Source organism: Lepidochelys kempii, chromosome 10 (assembly GCF_965140265.1).
Source record: "Lepidochelys kempii isolate rLepKem1 chromosome 10, rLepKem1.hap2, whole genome shotgun sequence".
Lineage (NCBI taxonomy): Eukaryota > Metazoa > Chordata > Testudines > Cheloniidae > Lepidochelys > Lepidochelys kempii.
Window position 1 is genome coordinate 50,275,514 of NC_133265.1, and position 22,312 is coordinate 50,297,825.

At 40.3% G+C, this 22,312-nt stretch overlaps 1 protein-coding gene across 2 annotated transcripts in view; it reads left to right on the top strand.

Moving 5' to 3' along the window:
- The window catches only part of ETFA (electron transfer flavoprotein subunit alpha), a 45,740-nt gene that overhangs the window by 5,082 nt on the left and 18,346 nt on the right, over positions 1-22,312 (top strand). Inside the window, exons 3-9 of one of the 2 annotated variants that reach the window (XM_073303515.1) lie at positions 1,687-1,768; positions 1,877-1,959; positions 4,280-4,379; positions 5,623-5,733; positions 6,893-6,997; positions 7,776-7,844; positions 9,548-9,630. In XM_073303515.1, the coding sequence (XP_073159616.1) occupies positions 1,687-1,768; positions 1,877-1,959; positions 4,280-4,379; positions 5,623-5,733; positions 6,893-6,997; positions 7,776-7,844; positions 9,548-9,630 (633 nt within the window). The remainder of the gene's footprint in view (positions 1-1,686; positions 1,769-1,876; positions 1,960-4,279; positions 4,380-5,622; positions 5,734-6,892; positions 6,998-7,775; positions 7,845-9,547; positions 9,631-22,312) is intronic. The other variant, XM_073303516.1, reaches the window with a different exon arrangement.

The window sequence follows — 22,312 nt, forward strand, 5'->3', positions numbered from 1 at the left end:
TTTGTTACATTGTCACTAAGGATTTTGAGAATAGCCTTTTAGCACTGACACCTACATGTCAATACACTTTAACTTCGTAAGGACTGTGGAACTGGTGATGATCATGTTTGATAATTTGTAAAATTAAACTGAGTTAGTGCTGAAATGTTTCTCTTGTAGTGTTAAGTTTTATCTTAGGCAGAGAACCATACATGTGGCAAGTGACATTAAAGTTGTGGCATCCTCTCCAATTGCAAATCTCAGGAGAAGGGATTATAACTAGACTGTAAAGACTGGTTTTAAATTTAAACCTGACATCCTGGGTCTGAGACCAAGAGCAAACATTTACTGAGTTTGAGAATAATCTGTTTGGTTCACGTTTTGTAACGCCTCCATTTGCACCCCTTTTATTTTGGAGACTTTTTGCACTCATAACTAAAATGTGATGTGTCAGACTTGTTCTTTCAATACTCCGTGTGTTGTGTGTGGTGATGACCCAAGTTATTTTAGAAAATGATACTGCATATAAGGTGAACTTTCTTTTTAAAATTGTAAGAATGTGTACCGATGGGACAAAAAAGTTATAATACATAAATAACTGTTATGTAGTGGCCACTTTTTGGTTTTCTCTCTTACAACCCTAGTTTTGGGGGGTAAAACTGGTCTTCAGGAAAGCAAGGAAGTAGTGTTGTTTGGGGCAATGCAAGTGTCTTAACACAGTTCTATCAGTCTACCTCAGTTGATTTTCAAAAACCCTTTTGTAGCTTAAAACTTGCTTTTGTGTTTATAATGTAGCAAAAACATAACTGCAGATCTGAAGCCTACAGCAATTCAACAGCTAATGATGTCAGACTTCAGTACAAACGATTTCTGCTGTAATTAACGAGGACTACATAACCGCTTGTTTTCCTTAGCACTTGTAACATAAGGGCCTGTATCATTGAAATAAATGGCAAAACTCATTGATTTCAGAGGAAGTAAGATTAAGCTCTTGAATAATTAGATTAAATCAGTTGAAGCAATAAGCTGACTGTTTTTAAGAGTAATTGTTGATCAGTTTTATTATAAATCTTGCAGGGGTTCTCCTCCACCTTTTTTAACTCGGATCCCACCTTAGAATTGTTTTTGAACTTGGAGGCCCCTCCACGACCAGATAGCAGTGCCTTTCATTCAAATTTGCCCTGCCCACTGCTTCATCACAACAAGGAGTGACTGGGCCAAATCTGAGTGTATGGCATTGTTGGCATTTCAGTTTTACTATAATTACTGAAATATTTGAAGGCTCGCTGTCCCACACCTCTTGAGAAATGTAGTTCCAATGTAATAACATAAGGTTATTGCACGCTACTACATGAGGCCAACATGTCTTATGATGGTTTCTTTTGCAGTTTTTGTCTTATTTAAAAATTATGTGTGTTTTTATTGGAGAGGCAGCATAGCCTAATGTATAGGCACTGGACTGGGAGCCAGAGACCTGTGTTCTGGTCAGTGACAGAATTCACTGGAACAGCTGTGTGACCTCGGGCAAATCTAGGCTTCTGTTTAACTCCTGTCTTTTTGTCTTTTCTATTTAAATTGTGAGTTCTTTGGGGAAGGCACTCTCTTACTATTTGTTTGCACAGTGCCTAGCACCCTGGGGCCCCAAGCTCATTTGGGCCTCTAGGTGTTGGTGTACTACTACTACTACTACTATTTTTGTAATCATAGGTAGCAGAAGAGCTCAGCAAAGTACAGGGCATTGCAAGAGTTCTAGTGGCTCAGCATGATGTATACAAAGGATTTCTACCAGGTGAGCATTATTTGTATACAGCTGTTGGCCAAAAATAGTCTGGTATCATTCTTAGCAATGAAAACATAAATGAGACTGTTGTAAATTGTGACATATATTTTTCCTCAGAGGAGCTGACTCCATTGATCTTGGCAACTCAAAAACAGTTTAATTACACACACATCTGTGCTGGAGCATCTGCCTTTGGGAAGGTGAGCAGATAAGAGAAACACAAATCTGTAGCATGTAAGAGGCTAAGAGCCCATTACACGTAAGTTTGAGTCGGAAATTGGTGAAAGACTTTTCATATATTCTGTAGCCATGCTGGACTTTTCTGAAATGTTACAACAGTGTAAAAAAGCATTTTAAAGCAAGTATTCAATTTTAATTTATTAGTCGTAGTATAAATTTTGCTTTCTATGTGGATGTTTAATAAAACCAATAGGAACTAGAGATCTGAAACCATTATGCCTTCTGAAAAGAGAGAATAGTATAAAAAGCTAGCTGTGGTAGCTCTTACTTTAAAGTAAAAATTAGCTTCTTTCTATTCAGTTGTGTGGTTTGCATTGATGAAGGAAAGCATGCATGGCTTTTAGCACTAAACTGTTTTGTTTTTTTTTACACATGTCTATGGAGTAATGCAGACTAGAGTGTAAAAATTTTTTTAAATTGTGCATGAAAACCACTAATTCCGTTTTTTTAAATATATTGTGACAGGGTCAGGCCAGATGGCTACAGGAGAGTGAAGGCAGATATGTTAGCCCCAGGTTAAGCAGGTCCCTTTCCCCTGGGTAAGGTAACAGGACAGGTTCCAGAACAATCAGGAACTTTCTGGAAACAAGGCAGACAGGCTGATTAGAACACCTGCAGCCAATCAAGAAGCTGCCAGAATCAATTAAGACAGGCAGGCTAATCGGGGCACCTGGGTTTAAAAAGGAGCTCACTTCAGTTTGTGGCGTGCGTGCGAGGAGTAAGAAGCGCAAGAGGCTGAGAGTGAGAAGCTGTACTGCTGGAAGACTGAGAAGTACAAGCATTATCAGACACCAGGAGGAAGGTCCTGTGGTGAGAATAAAAAAGGTGTTGGAAGGAGGCCATGGGGAAGTAGCCCAGGGAGTTGTAGCTGTCACGCAGCTGTTACAGGAGCCACTGTAGACAGCTGCAACACACAGGGCCCTGGGCTGGAACCCGGAGTAGAGGGCTGGCCTGGGTTCCCCCCATCCCTCCATTTTCCCCCAACTGCCTACTTGATACTGGAGGAGTTGAACTGGACTGTGGGTTTCACCAGAGGGGAAGGTCTCTGGCCTGTTCCCCGATCCACTAGGTGGATCAGCAGAGACTGCTGGGATTGTTCTTCTTCCTTTCCCCATGCTGGCCAGTGATGAGGCTAACTGAATGAATGGCAGATTTGAGCCACGAAAGTGACCAAACTGAGGGCTGCTGTAAACCTCTGAGGTGAGCAAATCCGCCAATAAGCGCAGGACCCACCAAGGCAGAGGAGGAACTTTGTCACAATATATATACTTTTGTCTTTCACATAAGCATTTCATGAGTAATTTGATCTGGCTGCCCTTAGATGAGCTTTCACTTACAATCAGTATCAGTCTTTATACGTGATTTAGTTTCATTCATAGAGATCTTTAGATGCTTTTTGTCCCAATGTAAATTTTCTTGGCAGCTCTGACTTGATATTTAGCCAGCTAAATATCGTAGCTTAAGCTTTCTTGTTCTAAGGTCTTTGTATGAAAAGCCTATTCTCCTAAGGTCTAACTCTGACCTATTTGTTCACATTGAGTAGTAAATTTCAATGTACCTATTCCTGTAATAAGGTACTACTTAACATGACTAAAGGTACCAGAAACATGCCTGTATTTTGTGCATGTTGTACCAAGTCAGGAGGAAGAACTTAACCCTTGTACTCCTTATTACATATAAGATTTGTGCTGCTTCTATATTTAAAAACATCAGGGAGGATGCTAAGTACACCTTTTGTAGTCAGCTATATACTAAAAAAGAGTCTTTGTTAATTTTGTAATTTTAAGATCTTGTCAGTTGGTGGGTTTTTTTTGTCTGCTCAAATACAGATTTGTTCCTCAGTCTTGGTATTTGGGAACTAACTTTGAAATACATTTTAAAAAAAAAAGTACTCGTCAAAGTCCAGCAATCCATAACTGTCAATTTTGTGAGCAAATGGCATCTATATTCAGTTTTAAACTATTAAAGCAAATAAGCATCATAAATCAACATATTGAATTAAGGGTTTACTTACTGTAAGTCTCATAAAATTTCTAATGTTGTTACAATAATGGCCTTTCATTTGACTGCACAGGCTACATGAGTAGCCATACTAGAAGACTATGGTTGTGTGTGCCTCCTCACACAGACAGCATTATATAAAAGTTAAAATTAGGGCACTGAATGTATCTTAATTATAGTTCATATGCCAAACAGATTTATTTTAACTTTCCTTACATATTTAGGGTACAACCTGTCAGCATTTAGAACATTTTTCTAACTTCTAATTTAACTTTTTAGAATCTTCTTCCCAGAGTGGCAGCTAAACTTGATGTTGCCCCTGTTTCTGACATCATTGAAATTAAATCACCTGACACTTTTGTGAGAACTATTTATGCAGGTGAGCAATACAAGACTACGTGTATGCTGTACAATAACAACCTGATCCTGCTTACCTGTGTTATCAAAACTCCCATTAGTACAACTTGGGATGTGTAAGGAATTTTTCAGGATAGTGTCCTAAATCACAATGGTAACCAGAATGAAACTAGAAAACAGAAGTGATTTTTGTGAAAACACATGGAATGTCACTTGGTACTATAGGATTGCAGCTCAGAAAGCAGAACTAGCATTTTAATTACCAGTCTCTGGTGATGTTTTTCATACATATTGTATTTCTCTGTTAATGTATTTCTGAACAGATTTTGCAAAATATAAGACATTCAGATAACGGTCTGACTTTATTTAATATGGCTAGCATTAGTTCTGATTTCAGATATCCGTAAGGTTATTTTTCTTAGTTATGTAGACATTGATCTGATTATTTGTAATATTTAATTGACTTTCTTTAGTAATTATTTGCAATCTTTGCTTCAATCATAGTTCTCTAATGGCTGTCTGATCCTGTGTTTTAATTTTTTTAAATTGAGACATGAGCTCATTAGTCTGTTAGTTAAATTTTATTGTGAAAGGATTTTCTTTCTTAGCCTACATGGTATCTTGTGATAATTGTGATATTGCATTTGAGACATGACACAGATGAATTGCAATGCATTTTAAAGTTGCTTCCTTGTAATTCACAGGTTTAAGATATTTTTTTTTAAATGGGTAGCTGATATTCTAGCTTTTCTTTCCTCTTCACTGTTCCCAACGCTGAGAAAGATTAAGTCACTTAAGATATCCAAAACCAAATGTTTAGTGTAGTGGGATTGATTTTTTTTCTCTCTTGATTAAGTCATGTGACAGTTTAAAAGGCCTGTTCATGAAATGGAGGCTTTTCATATTCTGTTATGAAGTTACAATCCTGATCTTTGAAATGTTAAAAATACCTAAAAGTGGAGAGCTCATTTGAATGCAGTCATGGTGCTCTGATCAGAAAGGGGAAAGGCACCCTCTGCATATTGGCATGTTTCTTAACTCTTGTGTGATAGGAAGGAAATGTTAAAATATTTGTAAAATGCAGTTTTAAGCCTCCTGATTTTCTAATTTTGATGACCTAAAACTGCAATTTTAGGGAGATAATCTTTGTGTGTGGTTTTTTTTACACTGCATTTTCCTGCTAGAAGCGCTAGTATTTCTTGTGATTCACTGATACTCTGTGATCTGTTTTTTTTTTTTTTTTTGCAAAATGCTCTCTTTCCTAGGAAATGCTCTGTGTACTGTGAAGTGTGATGAAAAAGTAAAAGTGTTTTCTGTACGGGGAACCTCTTTTGAAGCTGCCCCAGTGAGTGGTGGTAGTGCTAAAGTAGAAAAAGGTGGGTGCTTGCTTCGATAGATTTTCATCTTTTGGTTTTAGTTTTGTGCAAAGCATAACTTGAGTTTATCACGTTTCTTATCAAAGTAAACTAATTATCATAATCTTTGTATTGTGCTTAAGAGCTCGTACTTTCTAGTTTTGCCAGAAAAGGAAAGAACATATTGTCTGTCCACCTGCCTTTTCTCCTCTTCTGATCACACCTGTCTTAATACCAAGTAACTATTTCACTCACTATGCCTGCTCTTTGGCCTTGTGCTGCAGCAATCTTACAAGTTGTCTATATTTAAAGTTGAACCAGTTTAAGTTTAAATTGCTTTAAAAACGAACTTGGTTAAATTGGTGCAAAACAGTGTGAACATCCACAATTTGATTTAATCCAGTTCTATATCAATTTAGCTTAAGTTGATTTCTTATCACATAAAAATAAATTGATAAACAGATTTAAATTGGATCGAATATCCCAGATGTTTTGCACCAGTTTTAAATAAACTAGTTCAAAATAACACTTTCAGTGAAACCAGTACAACTTTGAAGGCCCTAGTCACAAGAGTCCTTTCTTGGTCTGGGGCCATTCAGTACTGTTCCATGCATCTGCCAGAGGGAGGCAGTAGCGCCATGATAAGTATTGCTTTTTCTCCTAATGATAATATTCAGGGATGTTGAGCTACCGCTTCTGAATCCTTCTCCAGCATTGACCTTGTCAACTCAACTCTGATCAATGAATATTACCATGTTACACTGTCATGACATCACTTAGCCAGCTTGACTCTCTCTCTTTTAATAATAGTTGGGCTGCTTCTGCTGGGGAGATACACGATGTGTGTATATTACAAACCTTCATTTTAGTCCAGTTTAATACGCAAAGTGAAAATAGTTTTCAGTAAACTTTGCATGTAGTACTACAAATAAAATTTAAATGATGATATATAAGTATGAATATGGAGGTAAGCTATCTTAGTGGCTAATAAATGGACTTGTAGTTCAGACACTAGAGCAATTATGAAAAGAATTATTATGGAGGCATATGAATAGAATCAGTGCTGGAATGGATTCCTGTTGACTTGGTTTCTTATGTAGTACTTTAGCTTAAAGCAGAGAAAATATTGCAGTTTTAAAAAATTAAGAAACATATACTTTTTAAAATATTGTGACATAAGCAGTAACGGCTCCATCACCAGTTGGTCAGTCTGAATGGATTGAGCAGAAGCTAACAAAAAGTGATCGGCCAGAGCTCACGAGTGCAAAGGTGGTCGTATCAGGTGGTAAGTAGATAATATTTAACTAGTGCTGAGTTTCAGGTAAACTAATAGCTGTAGCAGAACTCCATCTTTGACCTGTTTCACTATGTCTAGATATTATTTTATTTACAGCATGTGGCTCTCTTTGGGAAGAGGGCAGATGCTCTATCATGTAAACAGCAAACTATGAAAGCTTGTAACAAATGCTGACAAATATTTTAAGGTTGTCATCACATTTAGCAATTCTGCAAATTTAAAGAGATGCATGCAAATATTTTTAGATCAAAATGTGACCTACATTAAAATTAATACAACCAGTGTACAATAGCTCAAGAATTATCTGTTAGTTTAAAAATTCATTGCACTACCCCGAGCAAGAAAATAAAAAGCTACATGATGTATTTTTATTTATTTTTTTGCTCTGCAATAGGAGAGCTATATAACTAAAGCCAGCAGAGGGAGCACAAATTGATGACAAATTCTGTTCCCAGACTTTAGAGAGAATTGATGATGCTGTTGACAAATAAGGAGGCAAACAAGACAGGGCAATGTTGATGCATGGATAAGAAATAACTACATATTAATCAAATATTAATAGGGCAAAATCTGTATGAATTTAAATTTTTATTTTCAAGATGCATAGGGGTGCTAAAAACTGAGTAAAATGTCAAAAGTACCCTTTGCAAAAAGTACTTGAGTGCCTCTGTGAATACGAGTATTAGTAATGTGTGTCATGTATGCATATGTTCTCTATTACAAGGTATTACTGAATATTGAATGTCTCCTTTTTTTTACCTTTAAGGGCGAGGTTTGAAGAGTGGTGACAACTTCAAACTGTTATATGACCTTGCAGATCAATTGCATGCTGCAGGTAAAAGTTTTTTTTTCTTGTTCTGATTGTGGGTGTTTGAAACAGACACAAAAGAACAAGGCTTGATAGCATTAGTGTTTTTTGATTGTCTTTAAATATCCCATCCAACTACTGATGTAAAATTGTTTTTTGTCTAGCCACGATGGTCGTCTTTGCCATTGATGGCATCTTAACACTGTAAAAAGGAAACACTCTCTTTTCTTCAGGCTGCATGAGTTTTGGTGGAATATCCGAATAGTACCTTGTAAGCAGAAAAACTCAACAAGGGGAAATTTTTCATATGTATTTTTAAATGGCAATATCACTTAAAGTTTTGGATTCAAAATTCCTTTGCTTTTTACAGCATAGGTCTTCAAATGCAGACAGTCAATTAAAATGGAATACATTAAAGTATAATTATGAATGTCTGTGCTAAATGTAAATTTGTGACTGTTCATGGTTTTAAAAAAAAATCAAAGATTAATATTGGACATTGTAACATTTTAGTATTTTGTTTGGGTAGATGATGAGGTGGCCTGTCACTAAAAGGGGTACCCTTTAACTTAATCTCGTCCACTAAAAAAAGTGAGTTAAAAATAGTTTGATATTGCATCTTCCCCAGAGCTCTCCTGACAGTTTTTGTGGTTTTTACAGTCAGATTTTCTATTTTTTTTTTTTTAAAGTCTTTCCCCTCCGTTAATCTATGATACAAACAGGAAAAACTGACTCTGCATAATGTGGTGGCAAAATATACGAAGTAAAACAGTATTTTTTCTTTATTCAGTGATAGTAATTTTTAGATTTTAAATGTAACAATAATAAGCAGTTATTTTCAAACATGGTTTTGTTCTAAATTGACCTGTTGTTTGACTTTTAGGCAATGTTTAGACTTGGGTTGACCAAACTTACTGACTCTCCAAGCCACATACGATAATCTTCAGAAGTTCAAGAGCTGCAGGGCATGCCTTCCAGGGCTTGAGGCTTCAGCCCTGTGGGGCATGCCTGCTGGGGCTCAGGGCTTCACCCCCACGGGGCACGCCTGCCAGTGCTTTGGCTCCGGTCTTGCTGAAGCCCCAAGTCCCAGCAGGCATTCCTCAAGTCCCAGCATCCCCCACGAGGGGTTAAAGCCCTGAGAACTCCCTCCCCATAGGGCAGAAGCTCCTATCCCCACCACAAGGCAGAAGCTCCCTCCCGCCATCTGGTAGGTGGAGAATGAGAGGAGGCCAGCAGGGGGCTCTGAGAGCCGCACTTTAACTGTAAAAGCTGCATGCGGCTTATGAGCCGTGGTTTGGCCACGCCTGGTTAAGATACTTTAGTTTACAAATAAAAGAAAAAAATCAAATTTAAGCAAAATATTTATAACTGACCTCTTATCTCTATGGGAGCATGATATGATACGAACATATCATACAAGGTAGATGAAGAGTAAGGGAAAGCACTTGTATGCAAATATTTTTTTGATAAAGTGAAGTGTGGAAATCTGCCAGATTTAAATATACAACTCTTTGGTGGGAGGAGTAGGGATTTCCTGTTTCTTATGAATGCATTAGCACTTAATAACTGGAAATTTCAATCAGTGGCACAGAGGGAGTACTATAAGAATATAATCATAGGAGGGAAATTTTCAAATACATGCCATTGCATGGGACTCTTCACTAATACACAAACTAAATTTGGCTTACTAATATTTTAAGAGAAAACACTGAAAATATTTTTTCAACCAGTTGGTGCTTCCCGTGCAGCAGTTGATGCTGGCTTTGTTCCCAACGACATGCAGGTTGGACAGACAGGCAAAATAGTAGCACCAGTAAGTATGGAAATACCTATCTTTTTCATAAGAGAACTGTATGTATTCCTCATCATTAATAAAAATATAATCCTGTATTTCTAATGTAATGCATATAATGAGTCAAGATTTAATATTGAATCTAGCAGCAGCAGCATCCAAGTACCTCCTATAAAAAAGGCACCTTGCATTTTTAAGGTCACAATAGCAGAACTCCTGGTGTAACTTTTTTCCACTTACTGTTCACCTGAAATATTCTGCAGGTTACCTCAGGTGTCTGTGTGAACACTTTGCATCTTTCAAGGAGAAGTCATTGACTTACTGAATGCCATCATTGCTGGCATTGGCTTCTTCTTCTGTGGACGATCTAACTTCGTTAACTAGTAATTTTGTAGCTAGGCACTTTAGTGTGCATATGAGGAACAGCTCTGTAATGACATGGTGTTCTAAGCTCATAAGTAACTCTTACTGAATTGTTGCACTGTGTGTTAAGCAAAGCTTGTGCAACAGATGAAAATGCCAGAACGTCAAGCATCAGAGAGCCTGTTGGATTACAAGTTTATGGGAGATAAATAAGGAATGTTGACTATATTGCAAAGTGCTAGTTCAGGGACATCTCAGCTGTGAAATGGTTTATAAATGTAAAGGATTATGGAAGCATTAGAGTGCATTCTAGAGACAAGGGCTCTAGTTTGTGTTTTTTCAGCTTTTTTGATCTTCAGCCCTAGAGGCAGTTATGAAAAGTTGGAATAGAAAAGACTAATTTTTGGAGGGAGAAGGCTCACTCCAGATGACTGGTCACATCACCAACTTGTAAAAGGTATAAGAAACTCATATAGTCTTGGTGACCATAGTTAGATTATCAAAATAATTTGGAGTGAGTAGACGAGGTTTACTATTTTGTCAGTAAATGAATCTTAATTGACGCAACCATGTGGATGTAAATGAGACAGTTAAGAAATCTTTTATCAGCGTTTTGCTATATTTACTCTTATTTCTTTAAATGCTTTTAAAAATAAGCAGTTGTATAGAGCCATTAAAACTTAAAACTCTTTTTTTAATTGAAAGAATTGTTCCAAGTTAGCTGTAGTCCCAAATCACAGGTCAAAAATGCAATATACTGTAATTTACAGATACATTTTAAAAATAGTTGATGTAAACGGGAATTTAACCAAACTGAACTGATAGTAAAAAGGTTAGAGTTACTAATTTGAAGAAAGAATTTTGTACCATAATGCTTGCATACCGTAGGCCATGTCTATGCTACGAAAGTACTCTGATTTTACAGAAGTCGATTTTTGGGAACAGATTGTATAAAGTAGAGTGCATGTGTCCACACTAAGCACATTAATTGGGCGGTGTGCGTCCACAGTACCATGTCAAGGGTCGACATTCCGAGCGGTGCACTGTGGGTAGCTATCCCACAGTTCCTGCAGTCCCCGCTGCCCATTGGAATTCTGGGCTGAGCTCCCAATGCCTGATGGGGCCAAAAATTTGTCATGGGTGGTTATGAGTAAATGTCGTCAGTCAACCCACCCTCCCTCTGTGAAAGCAACAGCAGAAAATCATTTTGCACCCTTTTCCCTGGATTGCCCAAGCAAATGCAATAGCACGGCAAGCGTGGAGCCCGTTCAGCTCATTGCAGCAGTTATGACCATTGTAAACTCCTCGCACGTTATTGTGTAGTTTATGCAGAACCAGCACCTGAAAAACCAGGCGAGGAGGCGAAGGCACCGTGGTGATGAGGACATGAACACAGATTTCTCTAAAACCGTGGTCTCCGGCAGTTTGGAGATCATGGTGTTACTGGGGCAGGCTCATGCCATGGAACGCCGATTCCGGGCGCGGGAAACAAGCACAGACTGGTGGGACTGCATAGTGTTGCAGGTTTGGGATAATTCCCAGTGGCTCTAAAACTTTCGCATGCATAAGGGCACTTTCATGGAACTTCGTGACTTGCTTTCCCCTGCCCTGAAGCGCAAGAATACCAAGATGAGAGCAGCCCTCACAGTTCACAAGCGAGTGGCAATAGCCCTGTGGAAGCTTGCAATACCAGACAGCTACTGGTCAGTTGGTAATCAATTTGGAGTGGGCAAATCTACTGTGGGGTTGCTGTGATCCCAGTAGCCAATGCAATCACTGAGCTGCTGCTATCAAAGGTAGTGACTCTGGGAAATGTGCAGGTCATACTAGATGGCTTTGCTACAATGGGATTTCCTAACTGTGGTGGGGCTATAGACAGAACGCATATCCCTATCTTGGGACCTGACCACCAGGGCAGCCAGTACATAAACCTCAAGGGGTACTTTTCAATGGTGCTGCAAGAACTGGTGGATCACAAGAGACATTTCATCAATGTGGGATGGCCGGGAAAGGTTCATGACGCTCACATCTTCAGGAACTCTGGTCTGTTTAAATGGCTGCAGGAGGGGATTTACTTCCCAGACCAGAAAATAACTCTTGGGGATGTTGAAATGCCTATAGTTATCCTTGGGGACCCAGCCTACCCCTTAATGCCCTGGCTCATGAAGCCATACACAGGCACCCTGGACAGTAGTAAGGAGCTGTTCAGCTATAGGCTGAGCAAGTGCAGAATGGTGGTAGAGTGTGCATTTGGATGTTTAAAGGGTCGCTGGCGCAGTTTACTGACTCGCTCAGACCTCAGTGAAACCAATATTCCTATTGTTATTGCTGTTTGCTGTGTGCTCCACAATCTCTGTGAGAGTAAGGGGGAGATTGAGGCAAATCGCCTGGCTGCTGAATATGTGCCGCCAGACACCAGGGTAGTTAGAAAAGCACAGCAGGAAGCGCTGCGCATCAGAGAAGCTTTGAAAACCAGTTTCTTGACTGGCCAGGGTTCTGCGTGACGCTTCTGTTTGTTTCTCCTTGATGAAAACCCGCCCCCTTGGTTGCCTCTAAATTTCCTGTAAGCCACCCACCCTTCCCCCTTCGATCACAGCTTGCTTGCAAAGGAAACGGTCACTATCGTTTAAAAATCATGTGTTCTTTATTAATTGATTATAAAAATAGGGAGATAACTCACAAGGTAGCCCGTGTGGGAGGAGGGTAGGCGGGAAGGAAAAGGCCACTTTAAAACTTCTTGAATGACATTCTTCTGTTGCATGGGCTGTCCACTGAGGTGGAGTGGTTGGGTGCCCGGAGCCTCCCCCGCCGCGTTCTTGGGCGTCTGGGTGAGGAGGCTATGGAACTTGGGGAAGAGAGAGGGTGGTTAAACAGGGGCTGCAGCGGCAGTCTGTGATCCTGCTGCCGTTCATGAACCTCCACCAGATGTTGGAGCATGTCCATTTGATCCCGCAGCAGCCTCAGCGTTGCCTCATGCCTCCTCTGATCTTCCTGCTGCCACCTCTCGTCACGTTCATCGGCCACTTTCCTCTACTCTGCTATTGTGTCCCTCCGCACAGTCTGCTGAGCTGTCAGTGCCGGACGACTGCATGAGCTCAGAGAACATTTCATCGCACGTGTGGTTTTTTTCGCCACCTTATCTGAGATAGCCTTTGGGATGGAGGAGGGAGGCTTGAAACATTTGCAGCTGCTGGAGGAAAAAAAGGGAGTGAAGTATTTAAAAAGATACATTTTACAGAACAATGGCTATAATCTTTCACGATGAACCACACTATTCACATTACATAGCACATGTGATTTTGGTACAAGGTCGCATTTTGCATCTTCTATTGAGTGCCTGCGGCTTCGGTATTAGAGATCACACACGCAGGGCCAGGCAACAGAATTTGGCTTGCAGGCAGCCATGGTAAGCCGTAGTCTTCCGGCTTCTGCAGCCTTCAGAACAGCAGCGCCCTCCTCTCCCATACCAAGCAAAGCACGTTGAGTTGGCCATTTAGTGCTGCAGTTTTCCTGTTAACATGCAGCAGTGGAAACAAAACTAACCCCCCTCTTTCCCCCATCCAATTCTCTGGAATAATTGCTTTACCCCTCACCCCACTGTGTAGCTAGTATCAGGGAAGATCCCTGCTAGCCAAATGTGAACAGCTCAGCACCAAGGCTCCTCTTTTCCCCCCTCTCCCTCACCACGTGGCTAGCTGCGAGGAGGATTTATTTTCAGCCACAGGCAAACAGCCCAGCAGGCATGGCCACCTCTGAATATCCCCTTAATTAAATTCCCCTATTTCAACCAGGTTACCATGAATGATATCACTCTCCTGAGGATAACACAGAGAGATCAAGAACGGATGTTGCTTGAATGTCAGCAAACTCTGGGACCATACGCTGCCAGGCTTTGTCATGCAATGATACCAGATTACTTGCTACTAGCATGGCGTGGTAAAGTGTCCTACCATGAAGGATGGAATAAGGCTGCTCTCCCCAGAAACCTTCTGCAAAGGCTTTTAGAGTACCTCTAGGAGAGCTTCATGGAGATGTCCCTGAAGGATTTCCACTCCATCCCCAGACACATTAACAGACTTTTCCAGTAGCTGTACTGGCCATGAATGCATCCCATGTCCTCAGGGCTACTTAATCATTAAAAAACGTTTGCTTTTATAATATGTATTATATTTAAAAAGGTAAACTCACCAGAGGTCCCTTCTCCAGCTTGGTTTGGTTGGGAGGGTATTTCAGTCAGGGTGATAAAAAGATCCTGGCTGTTGTGGAGAACGGTGTGCTGTGTGCTCTCCTCAAGCTCGTCCTCCTCCTCATCTTCCCTGTCCGCAAAATCCTCAGGCATGGCAGAGAGTACCCCATCATCAGAGTCCACGGACAGGGGTGGGGTAGTGGTGGCGGCCCCCCTTAGAATTGCATGCAGCTCAGTGTAGAAGCGGCATGTCTGGGGCTCTGTCCTGGAGCGTCCGTTTGAGTCTTTGGTTTTCTGGTATGCTTGTCTGAGCTCCTTAAGTTTCACACGGCACTGTGTACCCTCTGTCCCTCATGGCATCGGAGATTTTTTGAAATATTTTGCATTTCATCTTTTGGAACGTAGTTCTGATAGCACGGATTCCTCTCCCCATACAGCGATCAGATTCAGTACCTCCCCTTCGGTCCATGCTGGAGCTCTTTTTCGATTCTGGGACTGCATGGTCACCTGTGCTGATGAGCTCGCCTGACCAAACAAGAAATGAAATTCAAAAGTTCCCGGGGCTTTTCTTGTACACCTGACCAGTGCATCCGAGTTCAGAGTGCTGTCCAGAGTGGTCACAATGGTGCACTGTGGGATAACTCCCGGAGGCCAATAACTTTGAATTGCGTCCACACTAACCCTAATTCAAAATGGCAATGTCGATTTTCCCTCGTTGGGGAGGAATACAGAAATCAGTTTTAAGAGCCCTTTATGTCGAAAAAAATGACTTCGCTGTGTGGATGGGTGCAGGGTTAAATCGATTTAATGCTGCTAAATCCGACATAAACTCGTAACGTAGACCAGACCTTAGATGTGAAGGTCTAAAAATGCATGTACTTGACCTCTTATGAATCTTTCCTACTCAAAGTTAACTAGTTTAAGCTTGTAGTCACTTCAGTTCTTTAGCTAGAGAGTGTGTCTTTGTAGCTGAAGAGGAGGTTCACCTAGAAAAGTAATATAATTGGATTCTCTGAAATAGAATAAAGGAGTACTGGATACAGAACAGTCATCAGAAAGGGGTGACGGCAACCTTTGCTATGAAGACAGTTTAGCAGGAGCCTATAGTACATTATATTCTGAAAGTTTTTACTTGAATGCAGTCACAAAGTATCCTTGTATATTAACTAATCACATTACTCAACTTCTTGGTTTTCCACTCAGATTAGATAGAATTGAATTCTGACTTAAATCATGCATAGCTGTATTTGTTGTAAAAAGCAGGAAATGACTGCTACAAGAAACTGCTGTAGTGTGAGATGTCTGTGGTTTTCTGTGCTTTTTAGTTTCTAATGGGGAAAGTGTTTCAATGTGTGCTTTAGCTATTCTATTTATAGCTGCGTGCATAGCCCCAGTGCGGGACTGGGATGGATCTGGAATTGGGTTTGTTGTTTAAGGACTAAGAAGGTGAAGACTAATTCTGAGAGCTTAGAGGCAGGGGAAGAAGTGTGTGAGTCTCGCTTCTTATTGCCTGCTAATGTGGGGGAGGTGCTTTCATCCTGTTAATTGGTGAAGCAGGGAATGCTCTGAGATACTTTTTTCTCTCCTTATTTTTTTTTTCCTGTGGATGTAATGAGAGGGGAGAAATTTTGGTCCTTGACCCTTAATTTTTCCTTGACTGACTGACTACAGATTTAAGAACCCAGCTTAGCTAGGCATCACGGGACACACTGTGAATCCCCACAGCCTTATGAGGTTATTTTTTGCACAGTTAAGAGCTTTTCTGAAATGCTAATATGCTAATACATGACCATATGGCCAATTGTATTGTATTGTTTTTTAAACACACATTCTTCTTGGAATGTTCCTAGAAAACCTTTCACTTTTTTCTTCAGTGACAGGAGAAATTAGTTGAATAAGAAACTCAAATACAAATTTCAGAATAGCAGCCGTGTTAGTCTGTATTCGCAAAAAGAAAAGGAGGACTTGTGGCACCTTAGAGACTAACCAATTTATTTGAGCATAAGCTTTCGTGAGCTACAGCTCACTTCATCAACCTGTCATTATGGAAGGCACCGAAGTTAGCCGTATGGAGTGGAAATCTATCAACTTCATGAGGCATCCGATGAAGTGAGCTGTAGCTCACGAAAGCTTATGCTCAAATAAATTTGTTAGTCTCTAAGGTGCCACAAGTCCTCCTTTTCTTTTTTCAAATACAAATGTTCCATTATAGACATGAGACTTAGCTCTGTGCAGTATATTTCATGGTACACTTTAACTTTCACAATAGCTTTGTGTTTGTAAAATCATGTACTTTCATTCTTGAGTTTCGTGCATTTTCTGGTTGACTGGAGCTTTGGTGATGGTGCTCTTGTATAGTTTTGAGTTGTTGTCCCAGATTTTTTAAGACATTGGGGTTTATTACTTCAGTTTAATGTAGACTTTGTTATTGTTGATTCCAAATGTCTGTTACACTAGCAGTATTTTCTTGAAACTCTTGATATCGAAATAAAAACTCCCCTACTGGGCATTTAAGTTTATGGATAAGGAGGCAAGTTGTGTTAAGATTATCTGTGAACTCAGAGTTTCATGGTCTCTGTGTATATAATGTCTTCTGCAGTTTCCACAGTATGCATCCGATGAAGTGAGCTGTAGCTCACGAAAGCTTATGCTCAAATAAATTGGTTAGTCTCTAAGGTGCCACAAGTACTCCTTTTCTTTTTGCAAATACAGACTAACACGGCTGTTACTCTGAAACCTCTCAGAGAATATTGTTAGGCATAAGCAGTAGCATGTGTCTGCTGAATCTTAAGCTAAAATTCTTCTCACTAATTGAAAAATCCTATATATCCAATTTAGTTAAATATTAGTGACATGAAACCTTATTTTGTGTTCTTTGCTTTAAGAATATGTTCTTTACAAAAAGACGCTCATCTTCTATTACATTGACCATGTAAAAATTCTGCTAATGGATGGAATTTGTTCCTTGATATAAGTAAGTACCATGTGCTGTCCCTGTTTTACTAGGTTTTTTTTTTTCTTTTTCTTTTTTAACTCTTTTTTTAGGACACTCAAGTTAAGTGGTTTTGGATACTCAATTTGTTAAAGGTCTTTTTGTGAATGTCTGAATATTTATTAGACTTTTTTAGATTATTGTAAATATTCATTACACTAATATAGTTGGGAAAATTTACTGCATTCCCAACCAGGTGAACTTATTCTTGCAGAACTGATAAGGGAATTTGGTTCTGAAGCACAGACTTCAATTTACGTAATTAAAATATACCCCCCTGCATAGATGTTCACAAAAAAATAGTGTGTAGGTAAATAAAATACTGTTTTTATCAACTGTTTAGATACATGAAAACAAGTACTTATGTCCCATTTATGATAGTATCCCACTTAGAAAAGAACACCTTGGTGTTTCATGGAGATTTGAGCTATTAGCATTAGCAGAGTTGCTGTCCTATAATGGTGTGTAGACATGTTCTTGAACTGACAAATGGCAGGATTTTCTATCAAGTACAGAATTTTCAGTCTAGCATTTAATTATTAAAGCTATTGAATTTTGAAGCTGTTAAACTTGTAAGCTCCTACATAGACGGCATAGGAGGGCCAGCAAATTGTTGTAAACCTTTTATAATGTCCTGCAAAACCTTGAAGTTGGGGTGGCTGGATGAGGGTTAGAGAAGCTATAGGAGAGGCAGGTGATGTGGCCTTCCAGCCTTAAAGATCTGCAGGAAAGAGATCAGCAGGTCCCGCAGAGGTTTGGTGCCTCTCTGCTACTCCTCTTCACAATGGCCACATAGCTTCTACAAAAGCTGTGCTGCCATTGGCTAGGCCTTCCATTTCTCTGGGCAAATGTGAGGGGATACAAGTCCAAAGACATACTCTAATGCTGCTTTAGGTATTCAAAGGGAGAATATGGTATCCCTTAGTTTCTCCCCCTCTTGCTCCTGACTTTGTCCCCTGAAACTCTATGGGAGCCTGCTTCCTCTGTAGATACTGAAACTGTTCTTCTAGCAAATGCTGGGAGAGATGATTCTAAGGAGAGCAGCATGTCCTCTGCTTGAAGGAGTCCTCTCTAGTTTTAAATGGCAAGTGGAGTGGTCCTTGGGAAAACCATGAAAGCTGCCCCTTCAGAATCTAAAATGATCTCACTACTAAGAAGAAGCTATCCATTTGCCCTTTCATCCCATTATCTCCTCTTGGGACTACCCTAAAACTCCTCTCTCTTTGATATTGACACTTTTCATATACTTGTAGATAATTGTTCTGTACTTATTAGCTGTCATGTATCCAAACTATTCAGTGGGATTTTTTTCCAGTCTTTTCTTGCAAGTTCTCCCATCCCCTTAATCATTTTTGTTGCTCTAATAACAATAATTAATAATAATAATAAAAAAAACCAACCCTACCAAAACAATTTTCCAGTGCACATATTTCCCCCCTCTGCAGGGGAGGATTGGAACAAATGTGACTCATGCATAGTCACATTGCTTAATGCACTACTGGAAGATGCTCAGATACTGCGGTGATGAACATGATATAAAAACCTAAATAAAATCGAGTAGAACTCCAGTTTCAGCTCCCAGCTTATCCACATCTTTTGCCTAGAAATTGATGCAGTACACTACGTGCAGTCTCTTCAGTGTTGAGTAGAGAACTACCTCTTTATAAAAAACAAACAGGTTGGATTTTCTTTTTTCAGCCACCATATGCTATATAGGCTGCTCTTTGATTTTGTTATACACCAAGGCAGCTGGGTCTCTTTCCATTATTGCGTGAAATATCTCCTCCTAACAATCTTTGGAGTGAGATTATTTTTACTTAACTATGATAGGTTGCATTTTCGTGTGTTGAAACTCACTTTATTTCATGATCCTTTTCTAACCTCCTTAGACACATTTTATATTATTTCACAGCTGGGTTAGGGAGAGTGTGGCTAACTGGGGTCCCAAAATCTCTGTGTTGGGAATGTGGGTCCTCAGGTACCCCAGTGACCTATCCCACTCCACTTTTGGAACGTATGGAGCAGGTAGCCTCATCTCCAGAAGTACAGCCTATAATAAGGCTCCAGGTGCGCCAGGGAGATAACAGTGAGGAACATCAGGGGAGAGGTGGAGTGGGTAGCCAGGATTCTCTGACCATAGGACTTCAGGTGCTACTATAATTATGAGCCAAATCAGCTGGAAGGAAGAATTTAATCTGAAAAATATGAATGATTGGGAATTGTTTAAGAATTCTTTACTAGATACATCAAAAGCCACAGCTGAGGAAGAAGGCTATATTGGTTAAAAAACTGACCTGGTTTAGGGGGGAAGTAAAGGCAGATGTATATAAAAAAGGAAGAAAGGGGAAGTTGATAGTAATGAATATAAATCAGAAGCTAGGGATTGTAGAAAATTGATAAGAGAAGCAAAGGAACACAAGGAGAGATCTGTGGCCAGCAGAGATAAGGATAATAAGCTTTTAAAAGTGTATTAGAATTCTTTTTGTTCCTAACAGTGTTATTGGTCTGTTACTAGATGCAAATGTTAAATTATCAATAATGCAGAAAAGCCAGAAGTGTTCAATGAATATTTCTGTTTTGTATTTGTGGGGAAAAAGAGATGATGTAACACACACTTTTAATTCCTCTAGTATCTTGGGAGGAGGTTAAACAGCTCCTACTGAAGTTAGACATTTTAAAGTCAGCTGATTAAGATAACTTGTTGCCAGGAGTTTTCTTGGTACTGCACAACTTTTTGATTAACAAACTAGAACTATATAAAATTAACATAGGCATATATTAAATGGATTAAAAACTGGCTAACTGATAGGTCTCAAAATGCAATTATAAACAGAGAATCATCATAGATCTGGTGTGTTTCCAGTGGTGTCCCACAAGGATTGGTTCTTGGCCCTTTGCTATTTAACGTTTTTATCAATGATTCTGGAACAAAACCTAAAATCGTCACTGAAAAAGGTTTCAGATAATGCAAAAACTGGAGGAGTAGTAGATAATGAAGAGGGTTAGGCCACTGATGGAGTGCAATCTGGATTGCTTTGTAAGCTTGGCGGAAGCAGACAATATGAATTTTAATATGGCTAAATGTATGCATCTAGGCAAAAAGATTGTAGCCCATACTTACAGGGTTGTGGACTCTATACTGGGAAGCAGTAACCCTTTAAAAAAAAAAGCGGGGGGGTGTCTTGGTAGATCAGCTGACTGAGATCCCAACGTGATGCTATGGCCAAAAGGATAAACTAATGTGATCCTTGGATGCATAAATAACGGGAATCTCCAGACAAGTAGATCATTTTACCTCTGTATTTAGCACTGGTTGACCACTGCTGGAATACTCTGTCCAGTTCTGGTATTCACACGAAGTATGCTGGTATATTGGAGAGGGTTCAAAGAAGAGCCATGAGAATGATTAAAGGATTAGAAAACATGTCATGTGGTGATAGCCTGAAGGAGCTCAATAAAGAGAAGATTTAATGGGTGACTTGATTACAGTTGATAAGTACCTACATTGGTAACAGATATTTAATAATTGGGCCTTCAGTATAGCAGAGAAAGATGTAACATGATCCAATGGCTGGTTGTGGAAGCTGGACCAATTTAGACTGGAAATAATGTAGACATTTCTAACAGTGATAGTAATTAATCACTGGAACAATTTACCCAGGGTCATAGTGGCTTCTCCATCGCTGACAATTTTACAAAAACATTCAATTTTGATTCAAAAAGATATGATCTGTGAATTATTTGGAGGCAGTTCTGCAGCCTTTTTTATGCAGAAGGTCAGACTAGGTGATTACAGTGGTCTCTTTTGGTCTTGGAATCTATGAATAATTTTATTGTCATTGGTGGTTGCAACTAAAATTTCAGTAGAAAAATAATGACAAGATTAAGTGGGAGAGAGAAAGCAGGAAGTTCAGAAAGTTACTTAGGGATAATAGTTGAAACCCATTAGATGAGAGTTTGCAATGTGATAGCATAAACAGCTTTTGTTGCTGAGGATTGTGTATGTTGAGACACGTCACAGAGCAGAGGTAGTAATCCTTTATGGCTCTGGTGTGACCACTTCTAGAGTACTGCACTCGGGTCTGAGCACAGCGGGTAAAATCCTGGCCCTGTTGAATTTGATGCCAAAGCTTCCATTGATTTGGACGGAGCCAGGATTTTACCCCATATTTCCAAAAATACATTATCATCAGGTTGGAGGAACTTCACAAAATATTTATCTAGCTTGTGGGAAAAAGTGAATGAGCTAAATAGGTATAGTTTAATACAGCGGTTCTCAACTGGGGGTACACGGCCCCCTGGGGAGCCATGAGCAGGTTTCAGGGAGTCCACCAAAATAAACCAGTGAGCAGGCACAGCATCAGACTCACTGGGGTACAGGGCAGAAAGCCGAAGCCTGAGCCCTGCTGTGTGGGTCTGAAGCTGAAGCCTGAGCCCTGCTGTGTGGGTCTGAAGCCAAAAACTGGGCAACTTAGCTTCACGGGCCTCTCTGGTGCCCTGGGCAGTGTTCCCTCTATTTTTTGCCACCCATGTGCAGAATGAATTTTGTTATGTGCACCAATATGGAGGTGATGTGTGATACATCATCTTCGTATTGGTGCACATAACAAAATTCATGGGGGTGGGCTGGGGCAGAGGGGTTTGGAGTGTGGGAAGGGTCTCAGGGCTGGGATGCAGGGGTATGAGGGCTTTGGGGTGGGGCTGGGGATGAGCGGTTTGGGGTGCAGGAGGATGCTTCGGGCCTACAGTGGGGAGAGAGGACTCCCCCCAGCTCTCTCTCCTACAGCAGCATCTGCACTGGAGGGGAGGGGTGCCTTTCCCTGCCGCAGCAGCTCTGGGTCTGGGTCTGCAGGATAGGCGCCCCTCCCCTGGCTGCAACAGATCTGGGATGCGGCTGGGGGCCGGGGCAGATTCCCTGAGTGCCTGTGTGGTGCTAAATAGGCTGCTGCGCGGCCGCATAGCTTACAGGGAATTTAGGCTCCAGGCAATTGCCCTGCTTGCTACCTCCTAACACTGGCATGGGCTTTTAATCTACTGGATATGCAGAAAAACAGTTGTGGCATAGGTGGGCTGTGGAGATTTTTATAGTATGTTGAGGGGGGGCTCAGAAAGAAAAAGGTTGAGAATCCCTGGTTTAATAGATGTGACTAAGGGTGGGATCT